At 43.0% G+C, this 22,324-nt stretch overlaps 1 protein-coding gene across 3 annotated transcripts in view; it reads left to right on the top strand.

Moving 5' to 3' along the window:
- The first annotated feature begins 2,011 nt into the window (after positions 1-2,011).
- LOC106586230 (uncharacterized) overlaps positions 2,012-22,324 on the top strand; it is a 44,812-nt gene continuing 24,499 nt past the window's right edge. For all 3 annotated transcript variants that reach the window (XM_014173277.3, XM_014173276.3, XM_014173275.3), the window contains exons 1-2: positions 2,012-2,197; positions 2,591-4,550. In XM_014173277.3, the coding sequence (XP_014028752.3) occupies positions 2,757-4,550 (1,794 nt within the window). In that variant the 5' untranslated portion in view covers positions 2,012-2,197; positions 2,591-2,756. The remainder of the gene's footprint in view (positions 2,198-2,590; positions 4,551-22,324) is intronic.

Here is a 22,324-nt window from a genome sequence, read left to right as displayed (position 1 = left end):
AACATTTTTCAAGAAGATTCAGATGTCATTAACTTCTACTTGTCAAAGTTAAGATATCTAGTTAGTCTAGTATAGGTGTGGAGGCTGCTGAAGGGAGGACGGCTCATAATAATGGCTGGAAGGGAGTCAAGGAAATGGTATCGTACACATCCAACACGTGGTTTCCATGTGGTTGATCCACTCCATTGACACCATTCCAGCCATTATTATGAGCCGTCCTCCCCTCAGCAGCCTCCACTGTTGTACATTGACTTGCAAAGTGATCAGGGCCTGTGCAGGGTTAACACATTTGATCAAGTCTGTTCTTTATTGGATTGAACATCTACTTAATCTATCCTATACAATGTATTGATGTCTGTGAGGGTGGAGTGCAAAGCACTTTTTTCTTCAATTCTATTCACCTCTTCTGTCCCCCTTTCTATTTGATTGGTTGGTATTTTCGAAATCTAGGTCCTCATGCCACCTGGGAAATGTCACTAAACTCTCTTCCAGTGAGTCTGGCTGATCTCAAGAACATCAACAAATCCTGTTAAGGCTATCTTGGTATTTTTAGATTAGAATTAACACATCAAATATGTCTGTCTATAGAGTAGAAGTTAACTTTAACTTTTGTGCTACTTCGTGCAGGGCTACTGTCCCTAAACTGGTTCCCTCCTTTAAGTGCTGCATGGTAAGTAATTGCTCCATTTCCCATATTAAATAATTACTGGATTCACTCTTTTTCCTATAAAAGAATCCAGTCATTGCATTACAATATGTTGTAGTGTTAAATCATAAAATAATACGATTGCCATTGTTTGGATTGTGTGGAAACATTTGGCTGTATTAGCATAATTTACCATATCAATTTTACTCAGATCTCAATGATTAGTCAACTCTGAAGTAATATTCTCTATTAAGTGTTATGGTGTGTTCTTCACAGAGAAGATGAGCTCTCCTTGCCTATGCAAACACCACCAGTGTTGATGTTCTCCTGTAAAACTGCACTCATCATTTTCAGTGTACTTTTCCATCCTCAGTAGGCAAACACTGTTTTCTGAGACAGGCTGCATAGTCTGGCTGCTACAGAAAGACTGAGAGAATGGGCCAAAACTCCAAGCAAGCTGGTCCTGGGGCTCTGTTCACAAACACAAACAGAGCCCCAGGACAGCAACACAATTAGACCCAACCAAATCATGTGAAAACAAAAAGATAATTACTTGACACATTTGGCCCTAAACAGAGTACACAGTGGCAGAATACGAGAGAGAGAATTTGCATTAGAGAAACTAGTTTGGCTTCTCTGCAAGGCAGCACAGTTCCTCAGTGAGGTAATATAGTGCCATTTATGTACCTTTGAGTTTCTTTACAGGTCAGCTATTCTGGAACAATGTTACACAATGGACACAGTCGAATTTTGACACATACATCACTGTTCTGCAGTGGTAGTATCGCTAAGATTGATTTATTTAACTAGGCAAATCAGTTAAGAACAAATTCTTATTTACAATGACAGCCAAACCCTCCCCTAGCCCGGACGGGACGATGCTGGGCCAATTGTGCACCGCCCTATGGGACTCCCAATCACATCTGGTTGTGATACAGCCCAGGATCGAACTCAGGTCTGTAGTGATGCCTCTGGCACTGCGATGCAAAACAGACCAAGTTACGGTTGGGCGTAAGGTATCATGCCAAGCCTATTTCACACAAGCTCTTACCTAAATCACAGCCACTTGTTGGAACATCAAAAAGCCATATTGCTGTTGAGACATTTACACCAAAGCTATCAGACAGAGCAGCTGCTGAAGGTACATACAGTAGCTACCTGATTGGATAGGTGTTGCTTTGTTTGAGGACATTTTAAATGTTCTTCTTTCATATGCGGCAGAGCGGTGGGTGAGCTTCTCAAGGAAATCTATTCCTCAAATAATTCATGCGTCTGCGCGACCACGCACTCAAGAAGGGATGGGGGTTTGTAGTCCTGGAATGTTTTGGTGTGCGCGCCCCCGATTTTGTCTGATCGTGTGGCGCGCCAGAGGGCGAGGGTACGTACGCGCGGAAGCGCGATTTGTCTGTATCTGGAGTACAAGGAAGGAGGAAAACTGGAAAGGGGAGTGATGGCGGTAAAGAAATGACAAGTTCGGGAGTATAAATTACACAAGAGTTGCATTATGAGGAGCTATCAGCACCTAGGATAAAGAAGCAAGTATCGTAAGAGGTAAAATACAATGGAAGTTAATTTGCGTGCGGTAAAGCTCTGACATGTTTTGCTCACGGTTTACTTGTAATTGTTACAATGAAACTGATCACCACAATAGACATTTGGTATCTAACGTGTTTTGCACAGTTCACTTATTTCTGTGTTTCATCTTTAGCTGACTTTTATTGTCATTGTTTGACCGGCTACGAATTATCATAGGCTCTTAAAAGCCCATTCAGGTTCAATAATTTAAAAGTTGGTCTACGACAATGTAGTGGTGAGGGAAAAGTAATTTGCTTTGAAGCAACCGGAAGAATGCGATTGCAAGGTATATAGGAGGTTGACTTTGGATAGGCTCGAATAGTACTAACAGCTAGGTTTTGAAAGTGTATTTTCCTCTTGTCTCTGTAGAATGACCACCACATTACGCATGATTTAGACTCCCTGACCAAGACGCCGAATAATCTGAGGGATCCATGGCACTGGTCGAGTGAGAACAACAATAGTGGAACAATAAACACTCAGAAGTTTAACTTCTATCGACTCTTCCCAAGATACTCCCAGTAAATCTTTGAAAATGATAAAAGCCGAGAGCAAAGGAGAAAGGGCGCTGAGGAGTGCGTCCCCGCATAGAAATGCTTACAAGTCGGACTTCCACGCTATTAAGTGTACTTTTGATGGGACGAAGTCCGACGGCGCTGCAAAGTCATATGCAAATGGCTCTAACGACACACAGGAGGACACGAGGGGGAGGCATTTTGGCAATCGGATAAACAAGATAAAGAATATTTTCCTCCAGATGGATGGCCAGCAACAAGAGATTCAAGAGGTGAAAACAACTTTGAAAGCTGATTTGTCCCCTGTCTCCCCACCAAATGTGCCATTTGCAGTCACCACACACAAAACAAGTTTGAGCTGTGCCACTAGCCCAGAATCTCCAAGTTTAGACAAAAACCCCAAGGGAGAAGATGTCGAAGTTGACAAAACAGCTTTGGCAGAGAAGTTTTCTTCGACCCGGAAACTCTTTGAGAGGACTATCAAAGAACAACCCGCAGCGGAGAAGTCTCCCAACAGAGTTGTAAGCCGGGTGCCCCTGGGCAGTGTGTCTGATGGGGGGAAAAGTACCAGGAGATTGTCAGGGTCCACTGAAACTAGCAACATCAAAACGGAGCCTGGTCCCACTCCAGTGACGAGAAGCCAGCCAGATGAGACATGCGATACTGAGGAGACTAAACATGTATCAAGGGTGTCACTGAAAGCTGGACCCATGTCCAGGCGGCTAGACAACTTCATTGTGGACAGTGACAATGAGGCAAAAGCAACAGAGATGTTGTCTAAAGTATGCAGTCTCTCAGATCGCTCAATGCCTACATCTTCAACAAGGGACATTTTTCACAAATCCACCATTCCAACTAATGATGCCGCTAACAAACCCACCTCCATAGTTACCGGTGTCGTCCTCAAACCAACTCCCCCATTCAATAACACTACTCACAAACCATTCTCCCCAACAGCCAATGCCACTCCAAAGCCCATCTCCCCAGAGCCCGTATCCCCAGGTGGCCAAAGCGCTTACAAGCGCTCCCCCTCAATCAGTGACGGTTTCAGTAGACCATCTGTGGGTAGCGATGGAGTAAAACCCTCCAGTCCACCCCCTAGGGATCAAAAACAGCCTACTGTGTTTGCCAATAGCTTTTACAGTAGCAACAGGGCCAAAACCTCCAACAGTGCCAAGAGTGATGGGCATGTGGCACAGAGTCCCACCAGGGAAAAGCCACCTTCCCAGGCCTCATCTCTGCCTGGCATGGTCCGGGCTGAGCTCGTAGTGGTACAGAATGAGTCATCAGAGAGCGAGGAGAACGAAGATGAGAATATTGAAGACGATGTTTTTGAGGAAGTGCATGTTCAACCCCCAAAAGAGATCAAAGTTGAGCTAAAAGAGTTGCCATCAAAGGCGATCAGTCAGAAGGATGACCACCTTCAGCAGATCTCAGAGAAAGATGACGGGAAGGAGACAGAGATTACACTGGAGAAGGAAGAAGTAAGTCGATTTGAGGAGTCACGGAATGAATTGAAAGAGGAGTGGAGAGAAGATACGAACCCTGTAAATCAAACCGCGGATTACGAGGAGGAAAATGTGGAGGAGGAGGTTGCTGAGGAGGAGCAGGGCAGAAGGGGCAAGATTTCCGCAGTGGCATATGGTAGAGAGAACACAGCATTTGTGGATGATAAGGATACTGACCAGACCCTCGAGGAGGAGAAGGAAGAGCAGCCCTGTGAGGAGGAGTATGAGGAGGCCCCTGGGCTTTCAGATGATGAGGAGGAACCGGAACCACTGAGGAAGATCAAGTTTTCAACGTCACCAATACGGGTAAGCATTGAGAAGAGTAAATGTTATATTGATTATCTGAAGTGAAGTTGATGTTAATTGCTTTAATTTTGGGGTCTTATAGAATGTAAATCTTACATATAGTTTCTATTCATGGTAGCTAGCTAGCTTTTGTCTGGCCCAAAAGTTCTGAGAGAGGTCAATTGTATATGTTGTAATATACTGGACAATGTCACAGCTGGCGCCCTTTTGGATCAAACTTGTTAACCAAGGAAGTCTGCTTTTGCTCAGGTTGTTGACTTATTTGTGGAGGGCATTCTTTGGTGCCTTGATTGACAGATCACACACAGGAAATTAGTGTCTTTGTTACACATGATGATGTTATGGCTGCTGTAGCACTGTATCAGGTGAAACGTATCATGGATGAAAACCCAAACTATGGGGTGTTTTAAGCTTCTGTAATTACTGAGGCATTGCCTAAAGCTGGTGTGTCTGAGGGTCACATCTTTCTCTTGTTAACAATGTTGTGGATCTAGGCTAGTAGTAGTGGAGACATTTCCGGATGTTAGTCCAGAATGCTCCAAGCGGTGTTTATGGAAACATTGTTGACATTACGTGAGGGGTCTGTATGAGCCCCACTGAATGAGGATAGTCTGGAGGTAACTGGAGTGACGTGGTGGAACCCTGACTTAACTGTACTGTACAGTATAAACAACCTCATCATGGCTCCTCCAGTGACTTGTTGATGGTTGGTTGGAGGTCTACTCTTGGGGAATGATTATTTCCATTCACTGTGAATCAGCCTTTGGACATTGTACCATACTATATATGTATGTGTGTATATATATCTATAGATATATCTATCTATAGTACCAGTCAAAAGTTTGGACACCTGCTCATTCAAGGGTTTTTCTTTATTTTTATATATTGTAGAAAAATAGTGAAGACATCAAAACTATGAAATAACACGTATGGAATCATGTAGTAACCAAAAAAGTGTTAAACAAATCCAAATATATTTTATGTTCTTCAAAGTAGCTTTGCCTTGATAACAGCTTTGCACACTCTTGGCATTCTCTCAACCAGCTTCACCTGGAATGCTTTTCCAACAGTCTTGAAGGAGTTCCCACATATGCTGAGCACTTGTTGGCTTCTTTTCCTTCACTCTGTGGTCCATCTCATCCCAAACCATCTCAATTGGGTTGATGTCATGTGATTGGAGGCCAGGTCATCTGATGGAGCAATCCATCACTCTCCTTCTTGGTCAAATAGCCCTTACACAGCCTGGAGGTGTGTTGGGTCATTGTCCAGTTGAAAAACAAATGATAGTCCCACTAAGCGCAAAGCAGATGGGATGGTGTTTCGCTGCATAATGCTGTGGTAGCCATGCTGGTTAAGTGTGCCTCAAATTGTAAATACATCACGGATAGTGTCACCAGCAAAGCAACCCCACACCATCACACCACCTCCTCCATGCTTCACAGTGGGAATCACACATGCAGAGATCATCCTGCGTCTCACAAAGACACGGCGGTTGGAAACAAAAATCCCAAATTTGGACTCATCAGACCAAAGGACACATTTCCACCGGTCTAATGTCCATTGCTCATGTTTCTTGGCCCAAGCAAAATAAGAGCGTAGAAATGCATTGGGCTTATTTTGATGAGAGTGAAACCTCTTGCTTCGCCTCTTTCTCCCAAGCCTCTCCTCTTACCACTCACAACAACAACAGATGAGATATCACATCTTCCTCTCTGACAAACGGTTTCAACTCGCTATTTGCATTTGAGGTTTGGTCCAACAGAATGGATCATATGGACACGAAAACACACGGATACATTCTTTTACTGTAATAGATGAGAAGTTTCGAACCATACCCTTTTTTAATGTTTCAACTCCTCATATTTCGAGCAGGGCAGACACTACTGAAACAGATGTACCAACGAACATTCTGGAAAATGAATGCTCAGTTAGTCGTGATTGTTGAAAAAAAATAAAAAAAATATCTATCTATCTATATATCTATTTTGATTAATAATTACATTATTAGTGGGTCTTATGGTTGTGGAAGGCATACACTACCGTTCAAAAATTTGGGGTCACTTAGAAATGTCCTTGTTTTTGAAAGAAAATCACTTTTTTTCCATTTTAAAATAACAACAAATTGATCTGAAATACAGTGTAGACATTGTAATGTTGTAAATGACTATTGTAGCTGGAAACGGCTGGTTTCTAATGGAATATCTACATGGGCGTATAGAGGCCCATTATCAGCAACCATCACTCCTATGTTCCAATGGCACGTTGTGTTAGTTAATCCAAGTACTATTTAATGAAGCTGCAAGTTGAGGACTTGTGAGGTATGTTTCTCAAACTAGACACTAATGTACTTGTCTTCTTGCTCAGTTGTGCACCGGGGCCTCCCACTCTTTCTATTCTGAGCCAGTTATCACTGTTTTGTGAAGGGAGTAGTACACAGCGTTGTACGAAATCTTCCGTTTCTTGGCAATTTCGCGCATGGAATAGCCTTCATTTCTCAGAACAAGAATAGACTGACGAGTTTCAGAAGAAAGTTCTTTGTTTCTGGCCATTTTGAGCCTGTATTCGAACCCCCAAACTTTTGAACGTAGTGTACATTCAGCCGAGGTATAATTTCACAAGCTCCGAATTCATTAGATTATTGCTGACTGTTTTTAAATGCAGTGTATTTGACCTTTAATTGTACAACAAAGCTTATTTGGAGAAAACATATATATCGTGAATTGCCCATAGGTTTGAAAAAATTTGAGATAGGGCTGGGCCATATGGCCTAAAACTCATTTGTGAACGGCGTCAAAATGAAGTGGGCTGGGCGTGGGGGTGTTGGGTGATATCTCCCATCAACACAGCTTATCAACAATTTTGGCAGACCAGGGGAAAAAAATCACTTCGGGGCATTCCACAGCCTATATACTGGTCAACGTTTATCCAGGGCCTCAAATGTGTGTTATCTCAGGGTGTGGATGGCCCCAATTGGCCTGACATGGGGTCCTAGGGAGGGGGGCCAGTAGCTGACCTGGAGGACGACACAAACAGTGCGCTGTATCAGTCCTAGGGATGACATAGCAGAGATTAGCCTAGCTTTACACTTCACATCATTGTGTCACAGTAACCGTTCACATATTGATAGAGCTCAGTAACAGTGTGAGTGAAGAGAGATACACAAATGTGTTCGGAAATTCAAGCCATTGCAAACTCCATTATCAAACACTGTTTCAGTGAAGAATGCATTACTCCTGTACCAACGATGGACCGATTTTATGATCACCAGTCTTTTTGTCCAGGTAACACTAAGGTTAAAGGGCGTCTCCTTGTTAGGACTAGGTCGTAAGCGTGACGTGACATCTGTTGGTTGACAGTGTTCTTCCTGTGGTTGTGAAATGGTGGATTCTTCGTTTTGGTCTTGCCCTGGCATGTGCTGCTCATTGTTCTTCCCTCCTTTTTTCTCAATTCTAACAGGCTGAAGGTAGAAAGCATTTCATGTGTCTGGGACAAAGTGTTTACTAGTTATTAATGAAAGATTGTTTTCCACAAGCTTTTTCGCATCCCTTAATTTCTTTTCTTCTATATTCCTCAGGGTGCCATCTATAAAATGGTGGGTGTCCTATTTTAGATGAGTCATGTTTGAACTGCTTCCAGACAGTTTGAAGTGGGCACGGCACTTTAGGTTTTCCTCAAGCATGCACTTCCTGAAAACATTCCACCCTGGAGTATCTCTTAACAACACAAGGATGAGATGCGTCTCCTGCTATGTGTTGACTCGAAAGTGGAACGCTTCCTCTGGTCTTTCCTTTAAGCGTCAACGATGATATTGCAAGCAGGAATGGCTTCTGTTACAATACTTATCAATTTGTTTCCATAATTGTAGCCTCGATAGCCTAGAGAGTAAAGTTATGTAAGCGGTGTTCTTTCCCTCTCAAACAGGCTTCTCAGGAGAAAAGACACTCTCCTTTTGCAATAGGGGTAATTTCTGTGACGGGTTGGCTCTTGCTGTTGGTGTTTGAATATCAGTTGAAAAAGGGGATTGACTGTCTACTCACAACTGTTGTCTTTTTCCAGTTATCTGGAAAGCAGAAATATTTGCATTTGACAGTTTGGTCTTCCACCGAAGCGTCTTTCCATTTCATTTTCAACACAAGTCTGTCCTCACCTCTAGTGGCACAATACAGAATTATTCTAGTTTACCTCACTAGTAGTGCTTGACTAGGGTATTCAGTCGACAATGCCTCAGACAGTGTGCTGGTTTGAGCTGGCCCTTCCTGGCGTAGCGTGGTGGGCCACTCTGGAGCCCTGGCTTGCTATCAGAGGAGAGTTGAAGTGCTTTGTGCTCCAGCCTGCAGCAGGATTTAGGTCTTTGTGTGCAACCTGAGCCTGTACAGGGGACCTGTTGTCTGAGGAAGAAAGGTCTTCTTTGTCAAGCTGCTGCAGGAGACTTCCATACTGAACATGTCCCTTGACCAAGGCTCAAAAGACAGTTTGCAGTTCCACATATGGAGAGTTACTGTTTGTTTCGCAAATGAATGGATTGTAAATTTGTTGAGACTGATTTTCAGACACATGTACTCCTATCCCATTATCTCCGTACTTAATCTGCTGGTTCTGCTTGATGCATCTTTAAAATAGAGGTTGTGCTTTACTTAAGGAATCTCAACTTAAGTTGATGCTTTGTACCCATCAGAAGCTGAGTATTCTGGCCTCCCGAGTGGCGCAGCGGTCTAAGGCACTGCATCGCAGTGTTGCGGCGTCACTACAGCCTGCGGTCATAACCGGCCGTGACCGGGATTCCAATAGAGCGGCACACAAATGGCCTTGCGTGGTCCGGGTTAGGGGAGGGTTTGACCAGGGGTGCTTTACTTGGCTCATCTCGCTCTAGCGACTCCTTGTGCCGGGCGCCTGCAAGCTGACATCGGTCATCAGTTGAACTGTGTTTCCTCTGACCAGTGGTGGGAAAAGTACCCAATTGTCGTACTTGAGTAACAGTATAGCTACCTTTTTTAATAGAAAGTTACTCAAGTAAAAGTCAGCCGGTAAAATACTACTTGAGTAAAAGTATTTGGTTTTAAATATCCTTAAGTATCAAAAGTAAATGTAAAAGGATAAATAAGGAAAAAAATCCTTATATTAAGCAAAGCAGACGGCACCGTTTTCTTGTTTTTAAAATGTTTGGATAGCCAGGGGCACACTCCAACACTCAGACGTTATTTACAAAAGATGCATTTGTGTTTAGTGAGTCCGCCAGGCCAGAGGCAGTAGGGATGACCAGGTGTTCTCTTGATAAGTGCTTGAATTTGACCATCTTCCTGTCCTGCTTATCATTCAAAATGTAGTGAGTACTTTTGGGTGTCAGGGAAAATGTATGGAGTAAAAAGTACAATATATTCTTTAGGAATGTAGTGAAGTAAAAGTAGTTTTTTGGGGTATCTGTACTTTAAGTAGTACTTTACACCACTGACTCCGACACATTGTTGTAGCTGGTTTCCAGGTTAAGCGAGTGGGTGTTAAGAAGTGTGGCTTGACGGGTCATGTTTCGGAGGACACATGACTCCACCTTCGCCTCTCCACAGCCAGTTGTGGAGTTGCAGCGATGAGACAAGATCGTAATCACAAAATTGTGGAGAATAAAGGTGTAAAAAAATTAAATAAAAAGACTAACAATAAAAGAAACAAAGAAGCTGAGTATTCCAACCTGAAGTGCCATAATGGTTATTTGAAGGTTAGGCTTAATTACTAGGTGACAATTACGTCAAAGTTACGTTGGACCTTTTTGTTTACTGCCTGCTATACTACCCGGAGACTAGCCACTGGCTTGTTGACACGTGCACACTGTCACATTCCTGTACGCCAGATAATATAGGGCAGACCAATGCTGCTCCTTGATTTACTGTAGTCTAAATGTCTGTGTTGCCGCAGGTTCCTCAGTCAGTCAATGCATTAATGCAATGGTGGGGGGAAATATCTCCATGTTAATATCTGGATAACAGAGCACCTAGATGGGGCGTTGGATACGATCTACTGCGTTCCCATAGCAGCTGAGTCAGTAGTAGTCTGTTGCTGCAGCAGTCCCAAAACCTTCTGTACAGGCCTCATGATAAATGGTCAACATAAACACCGGGGGTTATACCTTAGTCTTTTTCCACACATTTTATCTTCCAAGATATCTCTTGCACAGTCTATCGTTTTATGTCATATTGCGTCGCTTTTATTCTTACTTCAAAGAATGGCTGGGTGATATATCGAATGAATTTGAATGCATGTTTTAGCGCGCTGTTCCAAATGCCTGTTCGCAAGAATCATAAACATTCGCATCTGTTGCATCAGACTAATTGCTTTTTAACGTAACTGGTTGTATGAATTTGGACTCTATCTTCCCACAACTTTCCCAGAGTCTGTTTGGAATAGGCTATTTCTTTCTCGACAAGCTGACCAATAGAATAGGTCGACTTTTCTACTATGGGGGATAGTAGGTTGACATAGGCTAGTGATTTTGCTGTTCGTTACTCGTCTTGCTGGCTGAGAAATGTTCAGTTATTCTAACATCTTCAAAGTGCACATCAGAATTCGGTAAGAAGGACCGCACATCGTTCATCCTCGACTTGCATGTTCTGATTATATCAATTGCTATAATCTAAATGTGATTTCTGTCATTCTGAGCACCGTGGGTGCAATGCAACTTATGCATATGGGTACGGTCAATTTCTCAAATGTAAATTAACCTGTTAGGGCTAGGGGGCAGTATTGACACGGCCGGATAAAAAACGTACCCGATTTAATCTGGTTACTACTCCTGCCCAGTAACTAGAATATGCATATAATTATTGGCTTTGGATAGAAAACACCCTAAAGTTTCTAAAACTGTTTGAATGGTGTCTGTGAGTATAACAGAACTCATATGGCAGGCAAAAACCTGAGAAGATTCCTTACAGGAAGTGGCCTGTCTGACCATTTCTTGCCCTCCTTGATCATCTCTAACAAAAATAGGGGATCTCTGGCATGACGTGACACTTCCTACGGCTCCCATGGGCTCTCAGAAGGCGGGAAAAAGCTGAACGATGTAATTCCATCCCCAGGCTGAAACACATTAGCGCGTTTGGCAAGTGCTCTATCAGAGGGCCATCAGACGGAGGCTCGTGCATGAGGGGATAGCATGCTTTTACTTTCACTCTCTTTGTATTAAAAAACGATTTCCCGGTCGGAATATTATCGCTTTTTTACGAGACAAATTGCATAAAAATAGATTTTAAACAGCGGTTGACATGCTTCGAAGTACGGTAATGGAATATTTAGAAATGTTTTGTCACGAAATGCGCCATGCTCGTCACCCTTATTTACCCTTTCGGATAGTGTCTTGAACGCACGAACAAAACGCCGCTATTTGGATATAACAATGGATTATTTGGGACCAAACCAACATTTGTTATTGAAGTATAAGTCCTGGGAGTGCATTCTGACGAAGAACAGCAAAGGTAATAACATTTTTCTTATAGTAAATCTGACTTTGGTGAGTGCTAAACTTGCTGGGTGTCTAAATAGCTAGCCCTGTGATGCCGGGCTATCTACTTAGAATATTGCAAAATGTGCTTTCACCGAAAAGCTATTTTAAAATCGGACATATCGAGTGCATAGAGGAGTTCTGTATCTATAATTCTTAAAATAATTGTTATGTTTTTTTGTGAACGTTTATCGTGAGTAATTTAGTAAATTCACCGGCAGTGTTCGGTCGGAATGCTAGTCACATGCTAGTCACATGCTAATGTAAAAAGCTGGTTTTTGATATAAATATGAACTTGATTGAACAAAACATGCATGTATTGTATAACATAATCTCCTAGGGTTGTCATCTGATGAAGATCATCAAAGGTTAGTGCTGCATTTAGCTGGGGTTTGGCTTTATGTGACATTATATGCTAGCTTGAAAAATGGGTGTCTGATTTTTTTCTGGCTGGGTACTCTGCTGACATAATCTAATGTTTTGCTTTCGTTGTAAAGCCTTTTTGAAATCGGACAGTGTGGTTAGATTAACGAGAGTCTTGTCTTTAAAATGGTGTAAAATAGTCATATGTTTGAAAAATTGAAGTTTTTGCATTTTTGAGGTATTTGAATATCGCGCCACGGGATTACACTGGCTGTTGAGCAAGCGTCCCACCTAGCCCATAGAGGTTAAAATGCTGCTGGTCAAATGTCCAACAACACGTTTTCCTAATAGAAACCCTGTCATAGGCAGACTTGAAAGCCAGATCGGTGATTATTGCACAAAAAAAAGCAGGTTAAACTAATTTCATCAAATAAAATGATTAGTGGGTCTTATGGTTTTGGAAGGCTTATATAGCCTAGATATAATTGTACAAGCCCTGATTTAATTTGATTATACCTGACTGTTTGAAATGCAGTGTATAGACCTTTTTAAATTGTGCAACAAAGCTTATTTACATATCTTGAATCGCCCATAAATTTGAAAAAGTTGCACCCAGCCCTACTTCAAAGGGCTTTTGAAACAGTTGATTGTGTCGTAGGCAGAGGTAAGGAACGGGTTAACTCCTCTGCTCTCTGTACAGTTGGAATTGTGTTTTCTAGGTGTGGCCTAATCTGAGTAAAATTATGGAGTGGTGTGACACACAGAGCTATGTTCAAACTGTGAACCACAGGTCTAACGGACAGCACACCCGGCAATCTGTATCTGCTGAAATTCACATTCACTTTGACACCAATGCTATGACCACATGTTGTAGAATTATAGTAGAGAGCGGTAACACTCCGCGGTTCCAGGTGTGTTATTATCCTGTTGTAGATACTGTGTGCAGTACAGAGGTAAGTACACTGTAGTTTGTCCAGTTAATTCACTGTCTAGAGAGGCTGACTAAACTAGTGTACTGTGCTGCTCATTGCTGTTGGAGTCTGGGTAGACATTTGGAGTTGGGAATGAGTTAATCTTCAGAGAAAAAGGAAAATGGCAGCAGGAAACAGCATGTGCACCTGCACCCACCGCCACGCTGTCACAGGAAGCGCCACTCACTGACTCGGTCAAGTAAACACAGACATTGTATACACACACAGGGTTTAATGGCTGTGATGGGAGAGAACTGAGTATGGATCAACAGTATTGTAGTTACTTCACAATACTAACCTAATTGACTATGTGGAAAGTAGGAAAAAATATGCATCCTGTTTGCAACAAGGCACTAAAGTAATACTGCAATAAATGTGGCAAAACAATTACCTTTTTGTCCTGAATACAAAGTGCTATGTTTGGGGCAAATCCAATACTGTAAGGACAGACGCTGGAGACGAGAAGCATGAACAGGGAGTGAACATTTAACCAACGGACAGGAACAGAATACGGACAGTGTCTGGACAGGGGAAACAAACCACAATAATGCTGACACAGGGAACAAACTGAGTAGCAGACCGATATAGAGGGACAATCAACAAAGGGAGTCCAGGTGAGTCTCATGAGCGCTGATGCGCGTAATGATGGTGACAGGTGTGCGTAATGAAGGGCAGCCTGGCGCCGGAGAGCGGGAGCAGGCATGACAATACCCGGCGTCCCACCTGGGTGAGCCTGACGGGTCGGCTGAAGCGTAGAAGCCCGACGAGCCAGCTGAGTCGTGGAGCCCGATGAACCGGCTGAGGCATGACGTGGGATGGGCGCCTACCGAGGCAAGTAAACCTCCCGACCCGGACCCAACGTCACCAACAAAAACAAAAACTCCCTGATACTTCACATATTGTTGTGAGCATTCTGTATGGACAGAAGCTGGAGAGGGAAGAAGCAGGTACAGGGAGTGAACATTTTAATAACCAACAAACAGAACAGAATACAGACAGGGGAAACGTAAATGACGATGCTGACATGGGGAACAAACTGAGGAGCAGACAGATATAGAGGGGCAATCAAGAAAGTAAAGGAGTTCAGGTGAGTCCAATGAGCGCTGATGCGCATAGTGAAGGTGACAGATGTGCGTAATGAAGGACAGCCTGGTGCCCTTGAGTGCTGGAGAGGGAGAGCGGGAATAGGTGTAACAAATACAACACATTACTGAATATGACTATCCATATTTTCAAGCTTAGTGGTGGCTGCATCATGTTATGGGTATGCTTCTAATCGTTAAGAACTGGGGAGTTTTTCAGAATTAAATAAAAAATAAATGGATTGGAGCTAAGCACAGGCAAAATTGTAGAGGAAAACCTGGTTGTCTGCTTCCCACCAGACACTGGGAGATTCATTCACCTTTCAGCAGGACAATGAACTAAAACACAAGGCCAAATCTACATTAGAGTTGCTCACCAAGAAGACAATGAATGTGCCTGAGGGGCCGAGTTAAAGTTTTGACTTATCTACTTGAAAATCTATGGCAATATCTGAAAATGGTTGTCTAGCAATGATCAACCTAGTTGATCAATGATCAACAATCAATTTGGTAGAGCTTAAAGAATTTTGAAAAGAATAATGGGCAAATGTTGCAAAATCCAGCTGTGGAGAGCTCTTACAGACGTACCCAGAAAGACTCACAGCTGTAATTGCTGCCATTGGTGCTTTTACAAAGTATTGACTCATGGGGTGTGACTCCTTATGTAAATTAGATATATCTGTATTTCATTTGAAATACATTTGCAAAAAGAAATTAAAACATGTTTTCACTTTGTTGTTATGGGGTATTGTGTGTAGATGGTGAGAAAAACATAACTTTCATCAATTTTGAATTCAGGCTGTAACAATGTGGAATAAGTGAAGGGTTATGAATGCTTTCTGAAGGCACTGTACAGTGTCAACATTTAGGATCACTATGTTTGATGTACAGTTACAAGATGACGTGTCATACTCTGGGTTGTTATGAACAGAATGAATCTATGACCCAGATTGCCAATTATAATGGGCTGTTTTTGGACAGCGTAAACAACAACCGGAATTGTGTGATGGCAGGGATGCAAGTGCTGTTCCAAACAAAGCTGCAAGTGTGCTTGCTGTAGTTCCTCGACGGCACAGCTAGGAAAGCTCAAAAAAGCACCTTATAGTTGAAGACTGTTCTTTGAGTCATTAAAGTGCATTGAGATGACTGTGCACACTTTGAAGAGGTGTGTGTGTCCACTTGGAGACACCAGTTAGACCTCTCACTCAAACCTTGTCATTTTTTGTCTTATGTTGCACCGACCCCACATTTTCCAGGAATGTTCTTATGATTTTACTCAATGTATCCAGTATATTTTCTGACTTTGTTATCAACAGATGCAGCGAAAAGTAGAGTAAATGTAAAATTCTCAAATCAACAGTATAATGTTTGGATTCAGTCTTCTGTCAGGTGAACTGCATTAAACTTGCAAGTAGTTCTTTGTTGACTGTTGCTGGGTGCTATCGTGCTCCATCCTCACCGGCCTGTACCCTACCTGCCCTAAGCTCTCTCCTGGCCCCTTACACTGTCTGAATTTGTCCTGCTAGGTGACCTAAACTAGGACATGCTTAAACCACCTGACCAAGTCCTAAAGCAATGGGACTCCCTAAATCTTTCTCAGATTATTACCAATCCCACAAGGTATGACTCCAAATACCCAGAAAAGGCTACTCTCCTCGATGTTATCCTCTCAAGTAATTCTGATAGGTATCAGTCCAGTGGTTTCTCTAATGACCTTAGTGATCACTATTTTACAGCCAGTGTTCGTAATGGCTGCTCAGTGACACGACCTGTCCTGATTTGTCATAGACACTTGCTAAAAAACTTCATGAACTGGCCTCTGTAAAATGGTATAGAATCAGCTTGAAGACTGTCGTCAGTCAAAGACACTTGGACCTTCTTTTTTTATATTTTCAGTGGTATTGTTAACAAATACGCCCCATAAAGAAAATTTGAATTCAAAACAGGTTCAGCCCCTGGTTCGACTGTGATCTTGCAGAGTTACTCCACCTAAACAATTGCATTTGGCGAAAATGCTCGGCATACGCATACTCATACGCTCTCGTTCAGGCAAATGAGAAATAAGTGCACTCAGGCTATCTGGAAGGCCAAAGTTAGTTACTTTAAGGAGCAGTGCTCTCTCTGTGGGTCCTAACCCCAAGAAGTTCTGGAAACCGGTTAAAGACCTGGAGAATAAACCCTCCTCCTCAGAGCTGCCCATGTCCCTTAAAGTTGATGATGTTGTTGTTACTGACAAGAAGCACATGGCTGAACTTTTTAATCACCACTTCATTAAGTCAGAATTCATATTTGACTCAGCTATGCCTCCTTTCCCGTCCAGCATTTAATCTCCCACCCCTTCTAATGCAACTATCCCCGACGCTTCTCCCTCTTTTTCCCCTGCCCCGCTACAAAGTTTCTCCCTGTAGGCGGTCACTGAGTCCAAGGTGCTAAAGGAGCTCCTTAAACTTGACCCCAAAAAAACATCTGGGTCAGATGTTTTTTTTAAATGTTTTAATTTAACTAGGCAAGTCAGTTAAGAACAAATTCTTATTTACAATGACGTCCTACCCCGGCCAAACCCAGACGACACTGGGTCAATTGTGCGCCGGGCGGCGGCCTGGATTCAAACCAGGTACTGCAGTGACACATCTTGCACTGAGATGCAGTGTCTTAGACCACTGCGCCACTCGGGAGCCCACTCGTTTAGACCCTTTCTTCTTTAAGGTTGCTGCCCCTATCATCGCCAGCTGATTCTAACTGCCTATTTCTATTTTGCCCTGTTTATCAAAAGTGTTGGGAAAAACTTGTCTGTAATCAACTGACTGGTTTACTTGATGTCTATAGTATTCTCTCTGTTATGCAATCTGGTTTCCGCTCAGGTTATGGATGTGTCACTGCAACGTTAAAGGTCCTCAATGATGTCACCATTGCCCTTGATTCAAACAATGTTCTGCTGCTATTTTTATTGATTTGGCCAAAACTTTTGATACAATAGACCATTCCATTCTTGGTGTCTCTAAGGGGTCTTTGGCCTGGTTTGCTGACTACCTCAAAGAGTGCAGTGTATAAAGTCAGAACATCTGCTGTCAGCCACTGCCTGTCACCAAAGGAGTACCCCAAGGCTCGATCCTAGACCCTACGCTCTTCTCAATTTACATCAACAACATAGCTCAGGTAGTAGGAAGCTCTCTCATCCATTTACATGCAGATGATACAGTCTTATACTCAGCTGGCCCGGACTTTGTTAAATGCTTTACAACAAAGCTTTGTTAGTGTCCAACAAGCTTTCTCTGCCATTCAGAACACCTCCAAAACAAAGGTCATGTGGTTTGGTAAGAAGAATTCCCCTCTCCCCACAGGTGTGATTACTACCTCTGAGGGTTAAGAGCTTGAGGTAGTCACCTCATACAAGTACTTGGGAGTATGGCTAGACGGTACACTGTCCTTCTTTCAGCACATATCAAAGCTCCAGGCTAAAGTTAAATATAGACTTGGTTTTCTCTATCGTAGTCGCTCCTCCTTCACCCCAGCTGCCAAACTAACCCTGATTCAGATGACCATCCGACCCTTGCAAGATTACAGAGACGTAATTTATAGATCGGCAGGTAAGGGTGATCTCAAGCGGCTAGGTGTTCTTTACCGTTTGACCATCGGATTTGTCACCAATGTTCCTTATAGGACACATCACTGTAAACTGGTCATCTCTGTATACGCGTCACAAGACCCACTAGTTGATGCTTATTTCTGAAAACCCTCTTAGGCCTCACTCCCCCCGATCTGAGAAGTCTACTGCAGCCCTCATCCTCCAGATTCAACACCCGTTCTGCCAGTCACATTCTGTTAAAGGTCCTCAAAGCGCACACATCCCTGGGTCGCTCGTCTTTTAAGTTGGCTGCAGCTTGCGACTGGAACGAGCTGCAACAAACACTCAAGCTGGACAGTTTTATTTCAATCTCTTCTTTGAAGGACTCAATCATGGACACTCTCACTGACAGTTGTGGCTGCTTTTCATGATGTATTGTTGTCTCTACCTTCTTGCCCTCTGTGCTGTTTTCTGTGCCCAGTAATGTTTTGTGCTGCTACCATGTTGTGTTGCTACCATGTTGTTGTCATGTTGTGATGCTACCATGCTGTGTTGTCATGTGTTGCTGCCTTGCCATGTTGTTGTCTTGGGTCTCTTATGTAGTGTTGTGTTGTCTCTCTTGTCGTGATGTGTGTTTTGTCCTATATTTATATTTTATTTTTGTAATTTTTAATCCCAGCCTCCGTTCCGCAGAAGGCCTTTTGCCTTTTGGTAGGCCGTCATTGTAAAAAATAATTTGTTCTTAACTGACTTGCCTAGTTAATTAAAATAAAAAATGTTTTGTCCTCAACTTCGGTCTTGTAATTTTCCCATAATCTCCAAACTGTTGCCTTTCAATTACTACCATTATTTTCAGATTTCTTCCGTAAGAAACATTTACATTTAGCCCTATCCATATAGGCCAATTCCCACGTGTAAAGGGTTAAAATAAAAAAATAATTGTTAAACATATACTTTTTTGCCCAGATGTACTTTTAAATTTAGATTTTGGCAAATAAGCCATTTTTCTACTTACCCTGAATCGGATGAACTCATGGGTATCATTTGTATGTCTCTGCGCGCAGTTTGTAGGAAGTTGCTATCTAGCGTTAGTGCAATGACTGGAAGTCTATGCGAGCAGCTAGCAAGTCTATGGGAGCAGCTATTATAGATGTCCAGTCATTGCGCTAATGCTAGTTAGCAATGGTTCACAAAACTATCTTTTACTTCCTTAATTCAAACTGCACACAAATTGCTACTAATTGTATCAATGAGTCCATCTGACTCTGGGTAAGTATACGAAGGGCTTGATTGCCAAAATATTGCATTATTCCTTTAAATCAGAGTGACAAGTTACAATGTATATTTGCTGCAAACAGAATGAGCAGTGGCGCTAATGAGAGACACAAGCGCTACAGCTACTGCTTGCTCCTCATCTCCCTACAGTGCAGTGGCGTGAATCAGTTATATACTGCTCAAAAAAATAAAGGGAACACTAAAATAACACATCCTAGATCTGAATGAATGAAATAATCTTATTAAATACTTTTTCCTTTACATAGTTGAATGTGCTGACAACAAAATCACACAAAAATAATCAATGTAAATCCAATTTATCAACCCATGGAGGTCTGATAAAGTGGAAAACCACACTACAGGCTGATCCAACTTTGTAATGTCCTTAAAACAAGTCAAAATGAGGCTCAGTAGTGTGTGTGGCCTCCACGTGCCTGTATGACCTCCCTACAACGCCTGGGCATGCTCCTGATGAGGTGGCGGATGGTCTCCTGAGGGATCTCCTCCCAGACCTGGACTAAAGCATCCGCCAACTCCTGGACAGTCTGTGGTGCAACGTGGCATTGGTGGATGGAGCGAGACATGATGTCCCAGATGTGCTCAGTTGGATTCAGGTCTGGGGAACGGGCGGGCCAGTCCATAGCATCAATGCCTTCCTCTTGCAGGAACTGCTGACACACTCCAGTCACATGAGGTCTAGCATTGTCTTGCATTAGGAGGAACCCAGGGCCAACCGCACCAGCATATGGTCTCACAAGGGGTCTGAGGATCTCATCTCGGTACCTAATGGCAGTCAGGCTACCTCTGGCGAGCACATGGAGGGCTGTGCGGCCCCCCAAAGAAATGCCACCCCACACCATGACTGACCCACCGCCAAACCGGTCATGCTGGAGGATGTTGCAGGCAGCAGAACGTTCTCCACGGCGTCTCCAGACTCTGTCATGTCTGTCACATGTGCTCAGTGTGAACCTGCTTCATCTGTGAAGAGCACAGGGCACCAGTGGCGAATTTGCCAATCTTGGTGTTCTCTGGCAAATGCCAAACGTCCTGCACGGTGTTGGGCTGTAAGCACAACTCCCTCCTGTGGACGTCGGGCCCTCATACCACCCTCATGGAGTCTGTTTCTGACCGTTTGAGCAGACACATGCACATTTGTGGCCTGCTGGAGGTCATTTTGCAGGGCTCTGGCAGTGCTCCTCCTGCTCCTCCTTGCACAAAGGCGGAGGTAGCAGTCCTGCTGCTGGGTTGTTGCCCTTTTACGGCCTCCTCCACGTCTCCTGATGTACTGGCCTGTCTCCTGGTAGCGCCTCCATGCTCTGGACACTACGCTGACAGACACAGCAAACCTTCTTGCCACAGCTCGCATTGATGTGCCATCCTGGATGAGCTGCACTACCTGAGCCACTTGTGTGGGTTGTAGACTCCGTCTCATGCTACCACTAGAGTGAAAGCACCGCCAGCATTCAAAAGTGACCAAAACATCAGCCAGGAAGCATAAGAACTGAGAAGTGGTCTGTGGTCACCACCTGACGAACCACTCCTTTATTGGGGGTGTCTTGCTAATTGCCTATAATTTCCACCTGTTGTCTATTCCATTTGCACAACAGCATGTGAAATGTATTGTCAATCAGTGTTGCTTCCTAATTGGACAGTTTGATTTCACAGAAGTGTGATTAACTTGGAGTTACATTGTGTTGTTTAAGTGTTCCCTTTATTTTTTTGAGCAGTGTATTTCAGATGGTGTCAACATAATTAAGTTTTATATTTTTTTAAGTCACCAGAAGTGACTTTCTCAGTCGTTCTACAAAAAACCCATTATGTTGTGGCATTCCTTTTGTCCTGCTCGATTTCCTGTGTGTGAATCCTGGAAAGTGGAGAGAAGATACCATTCGGCCCCACTACTCTAGTCATGGACACTCGAGGGACGACTCCTGAACATCCCCTCCACAAAATGTTATACTTTAATTTCCTGTCTCTATTTCGTTCTTTTTAGTTGCCAGAGGAATGTGCCTGACACACTCCACCAATGTTCCCTCAAAGCTTAGAAGAAATATCAGCGGAGAGAGGAACGAGATTGAACTTCACTCAACTTTCTAGAGTTTTCCATGTTAACACTATCAACGTTTCCCTTTACCGTGGCAATTGTGATCGAATCAGTGCGATATTAGCCACTTTCAATACGACATACCAAAACAAATTATGCAAGAGAGTTTGTTGTAGGCAGAACAAATTGGAGTAGGATTTTATTGGGCACGACTCAGACCGTACTTTACACAGACCCGTGCGGCATAACCAATCAGAGCTGCGGTAGGCCTAAATTCAAATCAAACATTGCCATATATGGATCTGTTCCATTTACTTTGAACTGGACTGTGTTTACAGCTGTGGTCGTGATAGAGATGAGCTTGTGTTGAGATCAAAGCAAGAGCTGCATGTCGCCACGTGTGGACATTTTGTTCATATATTTTGCTAGTTAGTGAGTTATTTGCCCAGTTATAGATACTTTGTAGTCAGCAATAGGGGGGTGATTGCTTCCTACAAGAGCACAAAATGTGTACATCTCTAGACATCTTTGAAAAGCGAGTCAGGTAAAGAGCTTTTTTGTCTTAAAGGGGCAGTGTGGTATTTTTAGACTAGCCTAAATAAGCTAAGTAGCCAATAGGCAGAGGGTAGCATAATTTGTCTGATTCTCTGTAATAATGGTATGGGAATAATAATTAATTGTATTTTGTAAAGTGGTTTCTTACATCTAGCAACACAACCATTTTCAGTCACCTCCTTCTCTGAAGGACAAGTGGATAAACAGGTTAATGTCAAGCCCTGCATGTTCTTTTCTCTCTTCTCAAAAGTCTCATGGAATGTAGACCTACGTTGAACTCAACACATTCTCTGCTACTTTAGGCTGAATGATAGAACAGCTATTTCCATGTTTAAAATGTTGTGGGATGCATCATTTTCTCCATTGTTTTTGATGGTCGGCCACTCTGGTAGGCCTACATTATGATCAAATAGCCACAGTAGCCTACTTGGCC

This window comes from Salmo salar, chromosome 25 (genome assembly GCF_965601325.2).
Source record: "Salmo salar chromosome 25, fSalSal1, whole genome shotgun sequence".
Lineage (NCBI taxonomy): Eukaryota > Metazoa > Chordata > Actinopteri > Salmoniformes > Salmonidae > Salmo > Salmo salar.
This window is presented reverse-complemented; position numbering and strand designations above follow the sequence as displayed.